The following is a 16860-nucleotide window of genomic DNA, read 5'->3' as shown; positions in this document are numbered from 1 at the left end:
CTCTCTCTTCTTTGCCCTTTTCTTGAGCATGGGATTTTTTTTTTATTATGTAAATTTATTTCTTTCATGTCTGCTTTACCCATGTCCACAACCCCAAGGACCTGCTTTGCTCTTGGCAGGGACATCCAGTGGCCAGGTTTAAAGTGATTTGCAGTGCTGCCACAAGCCCAGTCCCTGGGCCAGCTCACCTTATCAGGACACTCCCCTGGCCCACAGCCCAGCCCTGGCAGCCCTTTTTACCCAGTCCCTCCCTCTGGAACAGGCTGGAGGCCAAAGGAATTCTCCAGGCAGTGGAGGTGGCCTCATGGCACAGCCTCCCATGTTCCCAGGACCTCTCCTTGTAGGATGGGCACGGGAGGAGCTGAGAGCTTCTGGCCCCAGCTGTGGAGCTGGAGGTGAGGAGGAGCTCTCTGTGCTGCTGGGAAAGCTTTTTCCAGCCCAGGCTGATGCCTCAGGCTTGAGCTTTTGTAATTTTCAGATCCTGTGCTGCTTTAGTGTGTGGGTCTGGGCTGCATGAGGAGATGGTGAGCTCTCTGCACAGAGCAGGGAGACAAAACAATTCCTTCTGCAGCTGGGGACCAAGGACAAATGATCCAAATCTCGGCCCAAGAGCACAAACAACGTGCAATGAAGAGAGAAAATAAGGATGGGACTTCTTAAAGCTGGATTTAGACAATTAACTCCAATATGCAAATGGAGCAGAACTTATAAAAGCGAGAGACCCCGTGAGCAGTCATGCATTTTGTGACCATTTTGGGTTGTGCTGCCCAAGCTGGATCTATTTGAGGCCTCCTAATAAATCCCTACTTTATTCTTTAGCTGTTCTAGGTCAGCCTTCACGAGGCATCAGGGCTGGAGTGGTCCTTGGGAAAGCAGCAAGTGTGAGCCTGCTGCTCACGGGCTGCTGCCAACAGCTGCCTCCTTCCCTGGGCTGCTCCAGGGACAGCCCCACGCACACCTGGAGGCTGCAAAAGGCCAAAACACCAGGTCTTTACAGCCAGCTGGAAATCCTGGGTGTTAAAGGCTTCATCTTTTTCCTTGGAGAGCCTCAACTTGTTGCTTTGCTTTATTTAAACACAGCACGTTTGGCTCTTTGCAGAGAACAGCACAAGACGTGACTGAGGAGACAACACTGACTCTGCTCCCCAGCTGGTGAGGGGACAGAGCATCTGAGAAAAGAAACAAAAACTCATTCAAAACTAAAAAAGTGATAATTTAAGTTCTTGCCAGTGCTCTGGCCACACCACCGTTCCCTTCCTGGTGGGAGCCAACAAAATGTTTCAGGCTGCCCAGGAGCTGCAGCTTCACCTGTGAGAAGTGACCTTGGAGGGAGCAGAACATCCTCAGTTGCAGCTTCCTGAAAACACAGGAAACCTTTACATAGAGGAAATTGGCCATCTCTACCCACTCCCAGCTGATTTAATGCAACATTCCTGGAGAATGAGCCCAGAGAAAAGGAATTAAGCTCTATAAACTCCATCTCAGGAAATCTCTTTGTGGAAGTTTTCACAGTCATCCAGCCCTGGACTCCTTCAGGGATGATTTTAAGCCATGTTTCATATTTCAGTCCACGTTTCTAACAGACAAGACTGGAAGCAGTTCTGGTCCCACCAACATTCCTGCTATTGGCAACAGATATCCTGCTTGGAATTGTGCCTGCAGCGGGCTGACACCACAGCAAGAGGCAGCAGCAAACACCAACAACTTCCCTCAGCAATCCTACCCCAAAATCCTGGAAAACTTCAAATCAAGATGTCACCATTGCACCCCCACACCTTAAACCCCCAGTCAGACACTGTTCACGTTTCAGAATTAATGGTACAGTGTATTTATATAGAATTATGGTCTATTACGCCTTTTATTTACCAAAACATGCTTTGTTTCCATGCCTCAGAATCCTGATTTTCTGACAGGAGGCAGAGCTGCAGATCCCACAGGGTACCAAGGAGGAAGAGAAGAAACACACACACAACCACCACAGCTTTTAGGAACAAAATTTATTCCAATTTCAAACAGAGAGTTTATTTTAGGAGAAAGATATGAAAATCAATTTCCATCAGATATTTCTGTAATAAGCGTGTTGCCCAGCAGTCAGAGTGGGATCATTCCAAGAAACAATCACACTCCTGGACTGGAATGAGACAGTTTGGAGTCTGAATAGATCCTGACACTGGGCATCTTATTCAGAAACTCCTTTACCCTACCCTCTTCCCTCCCCGCCCCCCAACACGCACAACAATACATGCATTGCAAATGACAAGGTTTAAAAACAGCATTTTATATAGTATTCTTTTTAAATAGGATAATGTTTAAATTGTCTTAAATCAGGATCCTATAATATACAAGTATAACCAAATAATTTCCACCACATTGGCACTTGTAAAGAGTCTCTGGCACTACTAAAGAAGGGGCATTGGCACAAACCATACTCTTAAAAAACTGGGTGCTGCATAACACACTTTATCTCTGCTGGACTCTAACGACCTGGGCTCTGTACAGGACAATACAATGGTCAGCACACTCCGGAAGTAATTTTTTTTTGCCTTTTTTTTTTTTGCTTTTTAATTATTTTTTTGTCTTTTTTTTTTATTTAAACCAATAAAACACATGAAGAAAAACCATAGTTGAACGCAAGGCCAACATTGCTAGGAAGCAACAACAAGAGACCAAAGAATCCAACTCGAGGAGAAGGGGGAGGCAGGAAGGGCAGGAGCTGACACGCTGCAGCTGGAAGGGGCTTTTGCTCACCAGGTAGCCAATCCACATGGAATGGTGCAAGGAAAAGGGATGGTCCTCTGCTCACTGACTTCAAGTTTCAAACTAGTTCCAAGTATGTTGGTTTCTTCAACAGAACAAAGATTAAAAGTGCACAAGGAGCAGAGGTTAGCAAGGAGAGCAACTCCTCAGACTCTGGATTCCCTACAACAACCCAATTTTACCTCTCTTCTGAAAGTGACTCAACCTGCAGACAATTCTGACAGGCTTCACTTTCAGAAAGGTTGATACAGGCAAATTTGGTTTTAAGGTTTGGCACTTTTGCTAGGGCAGGCATTTGCCAGCCAACAGAGACAGGAGCCAGTTCTGCAGGAACACTTCACTGGCCAAGCTGGAGGCACACAAGCAGCTGCTTACTAAGGAAAGCACGTGCTAACACTGGTATCTTCTCACACATGATACAGTCACAGACAACTCCAGGTGACGTGTACAGGTCTGACCCGTTCCTACCCCAGTCCAGGAGGAGGTTTCAGAACTCAGCTGAGCACCCTCCCTCCCCTCAGCCACTTCTCAGGCCAACAGCCACCCCAAGCAGTTGCCCCACAAGGTACAGCACATTCCCTAAATCCTTGTGCCCACAGCCTCCCACAGTTGCCTGCCACCATGCAGAGTCACTCTGCAAGAGACAGATGCCATGATCCCTCCTCCTGTGCCAGGGCAGCAGCTCTTAAAGAAAGGGGAAGGTACAAAACAAGACGAAAAAAGTTTCTGATTCAAGTGGAAGTACCACCATCATTCACCTTGGAAAAGAGAAACTTCTGGGAAGTTATTTTCCAAGAACCTGTGTATCTCAGTGCCAGGCTCGTTGCTGGCAACAGCTGTAGTGTGAACCATTTACAACAGGATCACAGAAGCAGAAGAGGTTGGTGCTGCCATCTGCTTCAGAGGAACAGCACTTAGAATACATGAAGATGATTATAAATTCCTCTTTATAAGACAATTTCTACAAACTGGATCATTTTGGCATAAAGATGAAAAAAATAAAAAAAAAAGCAGTAAAATTGATGCAAAGCTGTCTGACACATGGGAATCCCTCCTCATTCCTCCCAAGGGTTTAAATGCAGTCCAGAGCATGGCTAGTCTAAAGAGATGCTATGTTTCCCTCAGCATCACCACTCAGACTGGCTCTTCAACTGTTGGTCCCATGGCTACTGTTCCACCTTGAGCTCTGTAATCACCTGGAGCAGAGCTTGCTTTGCTCTGTAGCCCTCTGAGCACACAGAGGCTTCGCTCGGCTACTCTGGAAAATGAGGGACCTATCAACAGAATTATTCAAAATTATGTCCCTCCATAGTTTAGTGTTCTAGATCAAAGCATCTTAAGCATCTCAGACAGTTAGATTTACTCTTACAACGTTGTGCAAAACACTGATGTAGTGCTCTGTCTACAAAAGAGACAAAATATCAACAGCCCCCTTCAACAGTGCAGCTCGTTTAGTCTTTTTTTCTACTGGCAGCCTTCAAGGGGGCAATCTGGTCGATCCAGAGAATTTGGACCCAATGCTACTTGTTGGAATTGAAACAGAAGCATCAGTGATGGCTGACTGACACACGTCCAGACGTGGGTCACACCTCCTGCTTCCCACTCTCTCTCTCCCTGCCTTGCCAATGCATTTCTTTCTCCCAGGCTGGCAGCAGCCCTTCAGCACCTTGACTTGCCTCAGCTCCTGCAAAATAAAGCTCTCCTATGTGCAAAGGCTTCATCTCCTCCTGCTCAGTGGAGATTCAGGTGGCATCCAGAATCCAGAACTACATCCACTCTGCCTTCCAGCTAGTGCTGCTGCCTCTCTCCTCCTCTCCTGCTACACCAAGTGCAGCCAGGGCAGGGCTCTCTGGATTCTGCAGCAGCCACTGCCAACAATTAACCGCTGCCAACAATTAACCACTGCTGACATAACCATCACAGGCACCCTGCAGCAAGGATGTGTGCAAGTCTTCCAAAGAGGATCCCATACTCCTCCAAAGAGGGGCACAGCAGCGTGTGCCTCAGGGGAATGCATAAACAGGAGAGACAGAACTGCTGCTCCCTCCAAGAGCTATCCTCAAGCTGCCCAAGTAAGAATCCTAGCAGAGCCTGTCACCCTCCAGCTCTGGTCCTCTCAAACTCTGCAAGCTGGACAAGGCTGAGCAATTCTTACCAAGTCATTCACACACTGGCACAAAATGCAATAAAACAAGGCTTGATTGCTATTAGGCAGCAAAAAAAGACCTAGAGGATGGCACGAGACTAAGGTTTTCAATCCAGGCAAAGTCTGATGTTGGAATGCCACAATCACTCAGTGTGCTTTTGGTAACTGCTGCATAGAGAGGTTGCACATTGATGTCAAAAACCCTACCCAACAGAAGAGTTCCTCTCTGCAGACTGAGCCTTGTGCGCACACGGCCACGCGCTCGTGGTGTGGGTGGGATGTGTATGTGTGTGTGGGGAAAAAAAAAAGCAATAAAAATGAAATAAAAAAAAGAAAAATTACAGTCAGGCACTTCCCCAGGCTCAGCAGCTATTGCTCCAAGAGCTTCCATCATTTGTAGTCCATGAACAAAATACAGCAACACATAGCAAACTATGTATAGAACATCAATAATTTAAAAAAAAAAAATCACAGTCTCCATACCTTTTATAATTGATAACAAAAAATTACTCAGAACATATAAAGAATGGAAAAGTGATGGCTTTTTTTTTTTTGTTTTGTTTGTTTGTTTTGCCTTTTTTTTTTTTTTTTGCACAATAGTTGGAGAGCAATCGCTCCTCCCCAACATTTCATCACAGTGAACCATGGAGCGTGTCCTGGGGAAGGGAAAGAAGGAGGGGAAGGAAGCAGGATTAGCAAATTATACCAGAGGCACCCTATAGCACAAGGCAAAGGGACCAGTAGCATTCTGCACTCCCACAGTCCAGTGAATTCACAATCTCAGCTGGGAAGTGTTGGGGATTTTTGTTTTTCTCTACATATACCGTGGGAATGAAAGGGGGGGGAAAAAAAGTGGCTTAGCAACAAAGGAAAGATCAAGATGAGGCTGCCTTAGCTGCTTGGCAAAAATTAAGAAGTAAGCAAGGTGCTGAAGAAATGAGGCATATCCCCGTTAACTGTGACATAAAAGCAATTTGTTAAAAATATGAAATCAACTACTCTGTGGACAGAGACATGAGACTCCAGGATAACACCGAGCACTTGCCACTCCACAGATCAGACAATTTGCAATCATTACATCATCAAAAATTAAAACTTTTTTTTTTTCCTGTCATATTTAAAATTTCATTTTTTTGTCTTTTCTTCACAAAGAAGCCTCTCAAGGGGCAAGAGCAGAACAGGTCAAACCAGGTTGTACTCCTTCAGGTTGAGCTGTAGGATGGTGTCCTTGACAGCTGCAAAGACGAAACGGATGTTTTCTGTGTCTGTGGCACATGTGAAATGGGAATAGATGATTTTATCACTGTCGGGATTTAAATCCACAAACATCTTGAGGATGAACTCACGGGCTGCCTGTGCATCCCTCTGTGGGCCTGCAGCAAACAGAGACATCAGTGAATGGATTCACTCCCATGCATCCCCCACATCCAGCAGCACTTCTTTCCTATGGGTTACAGAGCTTTAAAGAAGAAATTAAGATCCATTATGGGATCAAAGTTCCAAGAGCTGAAGTGTCTCATGCTTTTCAGCTGTCTAACCAAATCCCACAAGGGCACTGGGCACTTTGCAGACACTGATGGGTCAGTTCAGACCCTGCTTTGGAATTGAGACCTTGGAAAAACCTAGGGTGGGAGCATCCACTGGGAAACAGTGGCAGATGCTGGACAGACACCACTAAATGCTCTCCCATGGAAATGGGGTGTACATTTCTTCCTAATATACAGGTGGATCTCACAGGCTGAAAGACACAAGTGTGTATTTTGAAAACAAGGGTTATTGCTAGTCAAAACTGCAGTCAATCTGATCCAGCTGGTCACCTCATAGGAGCTAAAAATGGGAATTTTGGCCAGTTTTTAATTCACATTGCTGACAGGTCCCCAGAAAATAATCACCTACTGCAATTCCTTTCACAGGACTGCTGTTGTTGCATGGCAAACACCATCTCTTGAGAGGACATCTGATGGGCAACCTTCCACTTACAGGCCATGCAGCATCCTTGAAGGAGCTGCTTGTAGGAAAAAATGGAAGTACATGACACCCCTGGAAGCTGGGATCTGCCTCCAGCTGTTAAAAGATCCATTTGAAGTTTGGAACCCAGGAAACTCCATTCCCTGTTTGGGGAGCAGCTCTTCAGGCACTCCCAGCCTGCTGGAAAAACTTGGTGCTCCCACCAGAGCTCCAGGCAGGAACTCCAGATGTGGGAGGACACACCAAGAGCAATTTCATTGGTCCTCTAAAAGATGAAAGCTGTTTGCAAGATGGTAATTCTTCCTTTACCTCATATTTTTTAAGCAAATAATTACAGAATTAATACATGAGAGCATGACAAGAAGTGATCTCATTCTCCACCACTTTGATTTTATTTTCAGCCCTGTACAGATGTGTTACCAGCCAGCTTTAAATGCACTCAGCTGAAGAGCCTGAAATAATATTTTGGCTAAGGAGTTCTGTTTCAAATGGGAAATTCGCTGTTTCACATAGATATTATTTTCCCACAACAGCAGATGGCACGCTAATAAGAATTTCAAGCTCCAGGAAGATTTTTTAGCACCATCATTTAAACAATTTGGGTATTTGACTAGTTGGTTTCTCAAAACAAAGACTCAAGTCACCTCTTGACTAGAGGATTAAAAGGTCCAGAATACCAGTAAACTACCATGGGTATGAAACTGGTTTTATGTATAAGTCAGACTTCAATATGTACAAAATGCACAATGGGAGGGGGCAATTCTTCATCTAGGAGAGGCTCATTATTTGATCATCCCATCAGATTCCACTTGTCTATGCATGATTAAGATATTTCTGTAATGTTTTCTTATTGCTCTAAGTATTCTTTCTCAATTAATGCTTTCTCCACTTCTAGATCTGAGTGTTCTTTAAAAAACAATTAAGTTTTAATCCAATTATCCCCACCCCATCAAGTGTTCCCTCTTAAAAGCCACTCACCATCAAACTCTGGGAAATAGTCAACAAGGTGGGAATACAGGATCTTGTCTTCCAACAAATCTTTCTTGTTGAGAAAGAGGATAACAGAAGAGTTTTGGAACCATGGATAAGTGATAATGGTTCGAAAGAGAGCTTTACTCTCTTCCATCCGGTTCTGCAATCAGAAAAAGAAAGCCCTGTTTTCACAGAGGAGCACTAAAATGCCTTTCTGCTGCCTGCACATGCACTCAGATCTGTAGTAATTCAGCTTCTCAAACATTATAAACAAAATACTTTGGCCCCAGGTAGATTCTGGTTCAAGCTGGATCAGTAAATGGAAAGGAAATGCAAAATCTGAGGGACTCAAGCTTCATTTATTTTCCAAGCCTTTCACATCAAAAGACTTAAAAGTCATTTTATGCTTTAACAGTCATGTGAGAGGACAGTCCAATGATACTTTGTGAGCGTATTTTGTCTACTACAAAAAGAGCAACAATTGTTATCTAATAGCATGTTTTTGATCTATTAGCAAGTGCCAAAATTCAGATTTGCACCTTCAAGGAGTGCAGTCACCACCTCACAAGACAGCAAAGCCTAAAGTAACTCAGTGCAGGAAGGGGATGAGGTGATTTGGGAGCACTTGCACAGTGCCTTCCATGGCACAAGGAACTCTGCAACTTCAGATAATTTCATTTTGCACTAGAGAAGTCCAGATGATTTGAATGCCCTCTGCCTTTCCATCCTCAGGGACATCATGACCCATGGAAGCTCATGTTCCCTTTGCAACAAGAACTGAAGGCCAAAACCAATAACAGTAGCTAATCCAACTTGGCACCAAGCACCTGGGTACCAGCCTTCAAGAAACTACAAAGACACTCCCCCCTCTTTTCCTTTCTTCCTCCTCTCCTTCCTCCCTCCTGCAGAGTTCCCATTCTTTGGCTCACCTCATTATCTGATTCCACCAGAACTTGGTCATATTCACTAAGTGCTACTAAAAACATGATGGAAGTCACATTTTCAAAGCAATGGATCCACTTCCTTCGTTCTGATCTCTGACCTCCAACATCCACCATTCTAAGGAAGAGAAGTATATTGAGTATCACAAGGGTAGCTGCAGTTCTCTGAATGCAAAGGACCAGCAAACAAAGAGAATTAATTTGGTTCTTTACCATTCCAGTTAACCTGGCACAGGGCTGTGACAGTATCTGCCTGTTAACAAAACCAGCAGGTTTATAAAATACCCCAGTCCAGAAATACAGCAAACTGAAAGAATGGCCACAGGTGAGTGATGCCAAATTCACCCTTGACCATTTTTGCTGCATTCTGCTCTGGTTTGCTCAGCAGCAGCCCTGAGTCTGAAAAGACAAGTCCTTCAAAACTGTGCTCTGTCACATGAGCAAACTATTTTTATTTTTAATTAAAGCACCTGCTTGCCTCAAAGCTTCTCCCCCACCCAAATCTTTCTTTAGTTGTTACACTTTTGTTGGAATGTGCTGTTTAACACTCACACACTTCAGCCTCTCAGTTTCAAGTCCCACCTGAACAGTACACTAAAGTTATTCTGGCACTCACCTCAAGTGCCACACGTGGTTCCACCTTTGATAAAATCCTACACCTACTCCCCAGGTCAGCAAAATAGAACAGGGAAAGGAGGCTTCTGCATTTCTCTAACTAAATGGTTTCAGAGAGGAGAAGCAGGTTCCTTTATTCCTCCCTGGCAATGCCACACTGGTAAGGAAGGGCAAAGAGCACCCAAGCACCAGAGAGCAACACAGGAATATTGCTGAGTTCAGCCTGGTCATGCCAGGCTGAGTTGCTGGCTTAAGCCTGCAAAGACCCTCTGTTGCTGCAGCAGCACAGGCAGCAAGGTTTGGTGCCACCCTGAGAGCACAATGCAGGCACAGAAAACCAGCTCTCAAAATGCTGGGTACAGGGAAACATTTCTGCACAAAAAGTGTCAGCCCTTGGTGGCTTCAGCTCTCAACACATCCCTCAGCTGCCTCACAAGCCACAATTCCAGCAGGGCAATCCTTCCCAAGAAGGACACTGGGTTTGAAGTGTCACTGACTCAAAAGCAGGTTGAGTTTTGAATTTTGAATTTTCTGACAGCCAAAACATCAGACCACTCCAATTAGGGCAGCACCCATCACACATCCACTCAAACCATCTGGACACACAAGCCACAACTTTTCCTTCCTGAAACCGTCTCCCTGCTGCCCCAGCTCAGCTGTAACATGAAGACACCTCCAGTACCTGAAGATAATATTCTCTAGGTCAAAGGGGTACTCTATGATCCCGGTTGTAGGGACTCTAACCCGTAGCACATCTTGCTGAGTTGGTAGATATCCTGGGGTAGCAATACGATCCACATCGCTGAGATAGCTGCAAGCAGGACAGTGGAAAAAAAATAACAAAGGAAAAAGAAAAAACTACCTTAGGTTGCAGCACACAAAGATACACACGTACAAACTGCTACATGAAGTCTTTCTGTAGAGTAATGAGAAAGGCAGAAGTTGTCTGAATGATTTTAAATATGGTGTGGAAAACTAACAGAAAATGGTTTTGGGGAACAGTAATTCGCCAGCCAGCCCCCTTGGAGGATAAACAGATACACTAAAAACAACTTTATCAACTCTGAATAGGAGTGGGGAAGACAGTCTTTACTGCAGAGGAAGTTTAACCACAGCAGACGCTTTATGTTTCAGGATCAAGTCTCATTTGAGGTTTTCTACTTATAAATGTAGAAACATCCTCTGTACATTACCAAACTTAATGGATTTATAATTAATAAAATCTGAATGACACATCCACATAAGCCAAAGGCAAACTTGATGAGAAAGAGCAGCACTCCTGCTGCCCAAGAGCCAGGATCAATAAAGATGGAATAATGTGGAGATCCTGGCCTCAGGTATATCCTGAAGCAGATGTATGAGCACCCTTTAACATCCACCAGAACACCTCAAACTCTCAGGAAAAGCAGCAAATGATAGGGAAATAAACTCTGAACTTTAATAAATAAAATGTGGACAGGTACAATTTGTTAGAGCATAACTCCCACCACAAGCATGCCAGTGATTGAACACTTACTATTTAGCTGAGTCAGAAAGTTGATATTCTCTTCTCCTGTCATAACACTCTTGTATTCCAGGGTCATTCCACAATGTTTTAATTGCACTTACATATGGCTGCTCAAATGTCATGACCTTTTCTACATCCACTTCTCGGATCAGCACTGCATTGGCCTGGAGATCGAAAAGAAGAAGAAGAAAATAAAGAAAAAGTTAAAAAAAAAAAAAACTCCAAAACTGGGGGGCAAAAAAGTGCCCACCCTACAATGGGTAAGCAAAGGAAGGACTCCAGTAACTACCACAGCCTGTGATGTCTGTGAGGTGATTATCCACACCTAGGGGCTTCTGCCAATACCCTCAATAAATAAAAACCAAAGGGAAGTTCTGCATAAATTGTAGCAAGCAAAAGCTGGCAGGTTTTATTTCTCAGAACCCTTCCACCATGCCTCACATAAAGCACAGGCAAAGCTTTCTCACACTGCCTATTCCCACCACAGACAGGAAAGGGGCACCATCTAATCCCTACAATTATTCAAAATCAGCTCTGAGACACTGTGTGATAGGTCAGATACAACACAACTTCAAAATATTAAGGATACTAAGCATTAAAAAAAGCAAAATATGCTAAAAAAAAATCTATTTTCCTGGTATGCCCTCACTCTCACTGTCCTCCCCCTCAAAAAGAGAAAATAATTTAGATCAGATATATCTAAAATTAATTCCTGGTCGCAAAATTAGTATGTTTCTGTGGTTGAGACCAAAATTCTTTAAAAAGCTACTGACCAAGGGTACAAACCTATCAGAAAAACAGAAGGATTGCAGAAACAGGGGTAACTACCAGGACAGGTCTGTGTCTTTTGAGTCCAGCATGTATTTTGCCAGCTTCAAGTTCCAGTAAGAACGGCAACACACGCAAAGAAAATGCCAACACATTCAACAACCCTGAATCCTTGAAATGAGCAAAAATAACACCCCTCCTATCCCTTCCATCATATCCCAATCCCTTGCTCCCACCACTCCCTAGGCACACCAGTGCACCAACCATGCAGAATTGCTCTATCCTTTAACACAACCAAGTTAAAGGAGTTGAGTATCAAGAAAATGTCATAAATAGTTTATAGAAAAGAGTTCAGGGAGCTTGAGGTTGCAATGCAGAAAGACACAAAGAAACAAAAACTCAAAATCCTCACTGACTAAAGATACGTGCAAAAACTGACAAACTTACCTTGTTCTGTTCATACTTGTACAGAATCTTCAGGGTTTCCATGGCTCTTATCATAGACTGCATGGCAGTGAAGATGTTTTGGTACACCAGCTTGGTGAAGCCTTTTTTATCCTCTTCAGAGTAGCCTGAGCCATGAATTATACGCATTTGCTTAATGAACGTGCTTTTCCCACTCTCCCCAGTGCCTACAGGATGCAAGAGAGGGAGTTAGGAGCCACCAGCAGCAAAGCCCAGGACAGATGAAAGCTCCTATCACCACACCCAAGCACACACCACTCCCAACTCCCTTTTTGTCACTTCCCAGATGGGTAAAAGACAGCTTGGATTGTTCATCTCTGCTACGAAGCCAGCAGCATGGAAGGAAGACACCTTGTCCTTTACAGCAGCCTTCAAAAGTCGCTCTGGTACTTATTCCAAATCTCACGTTACAGCCACTCCCACACGTCCTGCGTCAAGAGGCCCTTGCCCGTCACACCTGACCTATTCCCAGATACTCCAGCAAGATGCTACAACCAGCCAGGAAGGGCCTGGACACACTCTCAAGCCAGGAAAGTGCTACAGACCCAGCAGTGAATGGCCAGGAGAAGCCCAGCAAACAGCAAATTTTGCTTTGTTCTAATTTGGCACCAAATGTTCTTTGCCTTATACACGCCGTGTCTTTCATAGAAAAGCACCAAACACAACAGGAAAAAAATGAATCAACTCTAAAGGAGAACGGAGCTCAAGAAACTCTTTGCTTATCCATCTGAACAGCCCAGGCAGCACATCTGCCCTGTGCCCCCGAGGTTTGCTGCTCAGGGCTGAGCCCACAGCCCTGCCTGTGGCAGGATTGCTGCGCTCCTGCTCTGGATGCGAGGGAGTTAAAAATGGCGTCTGGCAGGGAGAGCAGAGTAGGCCACTGCTCCAGCTGTCGGTGCCGTGCCTGGGTCCCCACGGGCTGCAGCCTGCTCAGCAAGGCCACTGCTTCCTTCTCTTCCTTCTTTTCCAGGTTTTACTGCCGGGCTGGGAGCAGATGGGAGGGCAGGACACGGCACAGGGCAGCGCTTCCTGCACCGTCACTTGGGCAGGTCCTTCCACTCCTACATTTATGGCCCCACAGGAGTGTCACTCAGCGTGTGAAGGCCACCAGATGATACCAAAGGACAGTGGGAACTTTCTAACAGAGAAAAACGCCATCAGACGGCATCCAAGCAGTTACAGAGCCTTGCTAAATTCACAATTCAACTGGGACGTCCGCGGTGACATCGCCCCGTGCACACAGTCCTTTGTGGAGGGGACAGCCAGGCCAGGTCTCACCTGCAATGAGCTCACCTCCACATTTCAGCAGCCTAAATGGACACCACTACGTCTCTGTGGAGTGCTTTTATTCAATCTTCTAAAATTTGCTATCATTATGCAGGATATTGATAAAAAAACCCCGCCTCTCTAACACAGTGGCCCAGCTCACCTGACTACAGAGACCAAAAACTCAAAATATATCATGTCAGCGATACAAATCCTTTTGACCTGGAGTTTAAATGCTGGCAGAGCCCTGGCTCTCCCCACAGGCACCACCAGATCCTCCTCACACCAGGGGAGAGATGGATTCACACAGGATCTCATTCATCCCAGTACACAATTAATACTCGCATGTAGATACTCAGTTACTCATTTTATCTTGGTAGGCTAAAAGGCAAACAAATAAAAATGCTCAGATAAAAGCAACAAGCACCTAACTAGAAGCAGAATGCTTGAAATGAACAGCAAGAACTGACAGAAATCATGTCAGCACAGCCAGAAATGAACACTGTACACATTATCAATATGCAGCAAATAATCTCCATCTTGAACACAAAGGTGCACCCTAAGTGGGGAAAAAACTGGAAACTGAGATCTTTTGTGGTTTCTGTCAGTGCGGTGAGAAATACTTCCTTGTCTTTTACCACAGTGACCAAAACTGAGAGAAAAAAAAAAAAAAAAGGTGGTGCTTCAAAGCATTTCAACAATGAAAATGCAAGAGAAACCTCAGCACCAGCCCTTGGCTTGCTTCAGGACTTAAGAGTTCAAACACAGATTCTTCCTGTCACTCCATCACTGCCCTTTTTTGGTTTGGGGGTTGGTTTTGGTAATTGGTGGTGGGTTTTTGGTTTGGTTTTGGGATTTTTTTTTAAGTTGTCTTTTGCTTTCCCTGAGGCACAGCACTACACCAGCAGGTTACAAGCTCTGGTGGGCAAAATCTACAACTCGCAGGGCACAAAATCCTTTTTTAATATGACAGGAGATAATCTGAATTCACCACTTCATCTGCCAACTCGTGAAAGCAGCAGAGTTTACAGTTTACAGTAACTTCCTAACGATCCCCTAGTAAATACACTGCTCAGTCAACAGTAACCCATGCTTAATCACAAGTAATTTTGTACAAAATATCCTCCCCATCCAGTAAAAAGACAAATTACTACTTTGTACCAGATGGCAATGTCCAACACCTTGAATTTCTTATTAACAGGTTCATAATTGATTAGCACTGTTATTCTTCACCTCAATTTTCTGGTTAAGGCTTCAACAAAGTAACTGTCACCAGATGTAGTGACAGGAAAAATTTAACAGTTTCTACAAGGTGGAAACTCCCTCCTCACACTCAAAATTTTGGAGATTTTGGGAAAGCCCTCTCACTAAGTCAATCATTAATACTTGTGAATATAAGAACTCCATAGAACAGGAGCAACACAGGAGAAATCCCTGCAAGCAGGGAGAGAGAACACAGGTCACCTGTGCCAGCTGAAGGTGGGCAACGTGCTGTGTCCAGTGACAAGCATTCTGCAAAAATTGTCTACACCTAGGAGTGTTGCTTATCCAACAATAACCACCTTCTATATGCTTTTTTTTAGTCTAATGCCGAATCTGTATCTTTTAGAAAAGCAGAAAGGATTCTTGAGCAATTTGAATTATTTCTAAAGTGAAATATTTAGATCCAGTGGGATCTTCTTAACCCAGATCTATCCTATAGCGACAACCTATTTTGACACAGCTGCTTCTGTGGGACTGCTTTTAGGGAAGCATGAGAGTGAGGGACACCTTCCCTCCTCTCCAAGAAGCCTCACAGAAACTGCCACAGCATCACCAAAGAGCAGAAATGTGAAGCCCTCGATTTTAGCTTTCACACAAAGAACAGCAATACATTAATTGTGAAGGATTCAGGGTGAGAAGCAAAGCCCTGGGGTTTACTTGGCACCAGTGTGGGTACTGGAGCCTCCAAAGGGGCTGGGCACACACAGCCTCTCCCCACTTCTGCAAATAGTTTTTTTTTTTTAAACAAGGGTCAGCCTCCTTCTTCATCTGGACCTTAATGGCTTGTCAAGAGATCCATCAGGTCTGCTCAAGATAATATAGTATTCAAGACACAAAGCAGGATATATCTGACACACAAGCGGTGCTAAATCACAGCATGCATGAAAACCGAAACTGAAGTTTAAATTTGGGGGGCTATCTAGGCAAGAACATCAAACGGATGTTTGATGAAGGAGGAGGCACATGCCTGCAAGTCTCAGTTTGCAGCCGATTTCCCATCCCTGTAAACTCATCTGAACACGGCACAGTTACCCATCAGCACAGGGAACACTCCTGTTTCCACCCGAAGACCTAGATTCTGGGGCTGCACAGGTGATCTGCACCTCTGAACACCACGGGCATCTCCTCAGCCAGCGCCCAACTCCGCATTCCGACTGCCTCGTCCCCCTCCAGAGCCACCCCACCGCGCCCCCAGCCCCGCTGCCTCTCCCAGCTCCTGCCCCAGGGGACACTCTGTGCTTCAGGAGCTGCAGGCCCGTTTTTCCACACACGTCCACCGCCAATCCTGAAAAGCACCAACTCCACCGGCGGATTCCCACACGCTAACCCAGGCCAGCACGCTCCCCAGAATCGTTTCCTCCAGACAAATTTCACGCGCCCCTGTGCGCGCCCGCCTTCACAAACCAGGAATTTCAGCTACTTAGTTCCTGGTTGTGTCAAAACCCATTTTGACAGCGAACGCATCACAAAATCAAACAAAGGGCAGCCAATGAGGCGGCCGCCCCGCACGGCTCGGGAGCGGCCGCGAGCGCCGGGCTCAGGCGGGGATGGCTCCCGCCGCTTCCCCGCCACACCCGCTCCCCGCCCGGCCCGGCCACCCGGACCTGCGGAGCCCCGGGCCGGGCCCCGCGGCGGCCCCGGGGCCGGAGCGGCGCCGCGCTCCTCACCCAGCAGCAGCAGCTTCAGCTCGCGGCGCGCGTCGCGCTTGTCCCTCCGCAGCTGCTTCTCGATCTCGGCGTTGATGCGCTTCGACTCCTTCACCTCGTCGCTCAGGCAACAGGCCATCATGGACTCCAGAGTCATGGTCGCGTCGCGGCCGGGACGCCCCCGCCCACCCCCCCACCCCCCCGGCACCGACCACCGTTCTCCGCACGGCCGGGAGCCCGGCCCGGCCCGGCCCGCTCCCGCGTCCCGCGCCCCCTTCCCTCCCCACCCTCCCGCCCTGCGCGGCGCCGGCCCGGCCCGGCCTCGCCCCGGCCCCGAGTGCTGCGGCCGGGCCCAGCGCCAGCGCCGCCGCCGCCCCCGCGCCGCTCTCGCCCGGCTGCGCCGCCGCTCCCTCCGCACGGCTCCGCCGAGACACCGACGAGCCGGCGCAACCCAACCCGCTGCCGCCGAAAACAAGCGCTGACTGACAGCGGCGGCGGCCAATGGGAGAGCGCGGCGCGCAGAGGGGCGGGCCGGTACGGGCGGGA

General features: G+C 46.4%; 1 protein-coding gene across 1 annotated transcript; it reads right to left on the bottom strand.

Moving 5' to 3' along the window:
- Positions 1–5704: 5704 nt before the first annotated feature.
- On the bottom strand, positions 5705–16526 carry GNA11 (G protein subunit alpha 11). Its single transcript, XM_030256534.4, has 7 exons — positions 16336–16526; positions 12122–12306; positions 10916–11070; positions 10082–10210; positions 8773–8902; positions 7850–8003; positions 5705–6276 (listed from the first exon to the last, which is right to left on the bottom strand). The coding sequence occupies exons 1-7, from the start codon at positions 16469–16471 to the stop codon at positions 6086–6088; spliced, it is 1080 nt and encodes a 359-aa protein (XP_030112394.1). The 5' UTR covers positions 16472–16526; the 3' UTR covers positions 5705–6085.
- Between the last annotated feature and the right edge of the window lie 334 nt (positions 16527–16860).

The sequence above is a fragment of the Taeniopygia guttata genome, chromosome 28, assembly GCF_048771995.1.
Source record: "Taeniopygia guttata chromosome 28, bTaeGut7.mat, whole genome shotgun sequence".
NCBI lineage: Eukaryota > Metazoa > Chordata > Aves > Passeriformes > Estrildidae > Taeniopygia > Taeniopygia guttata.
Note: the sequence above shows the minus strand (reverse complement) of the source record. Positions and strands in the feature narration are given on the sequence as shown.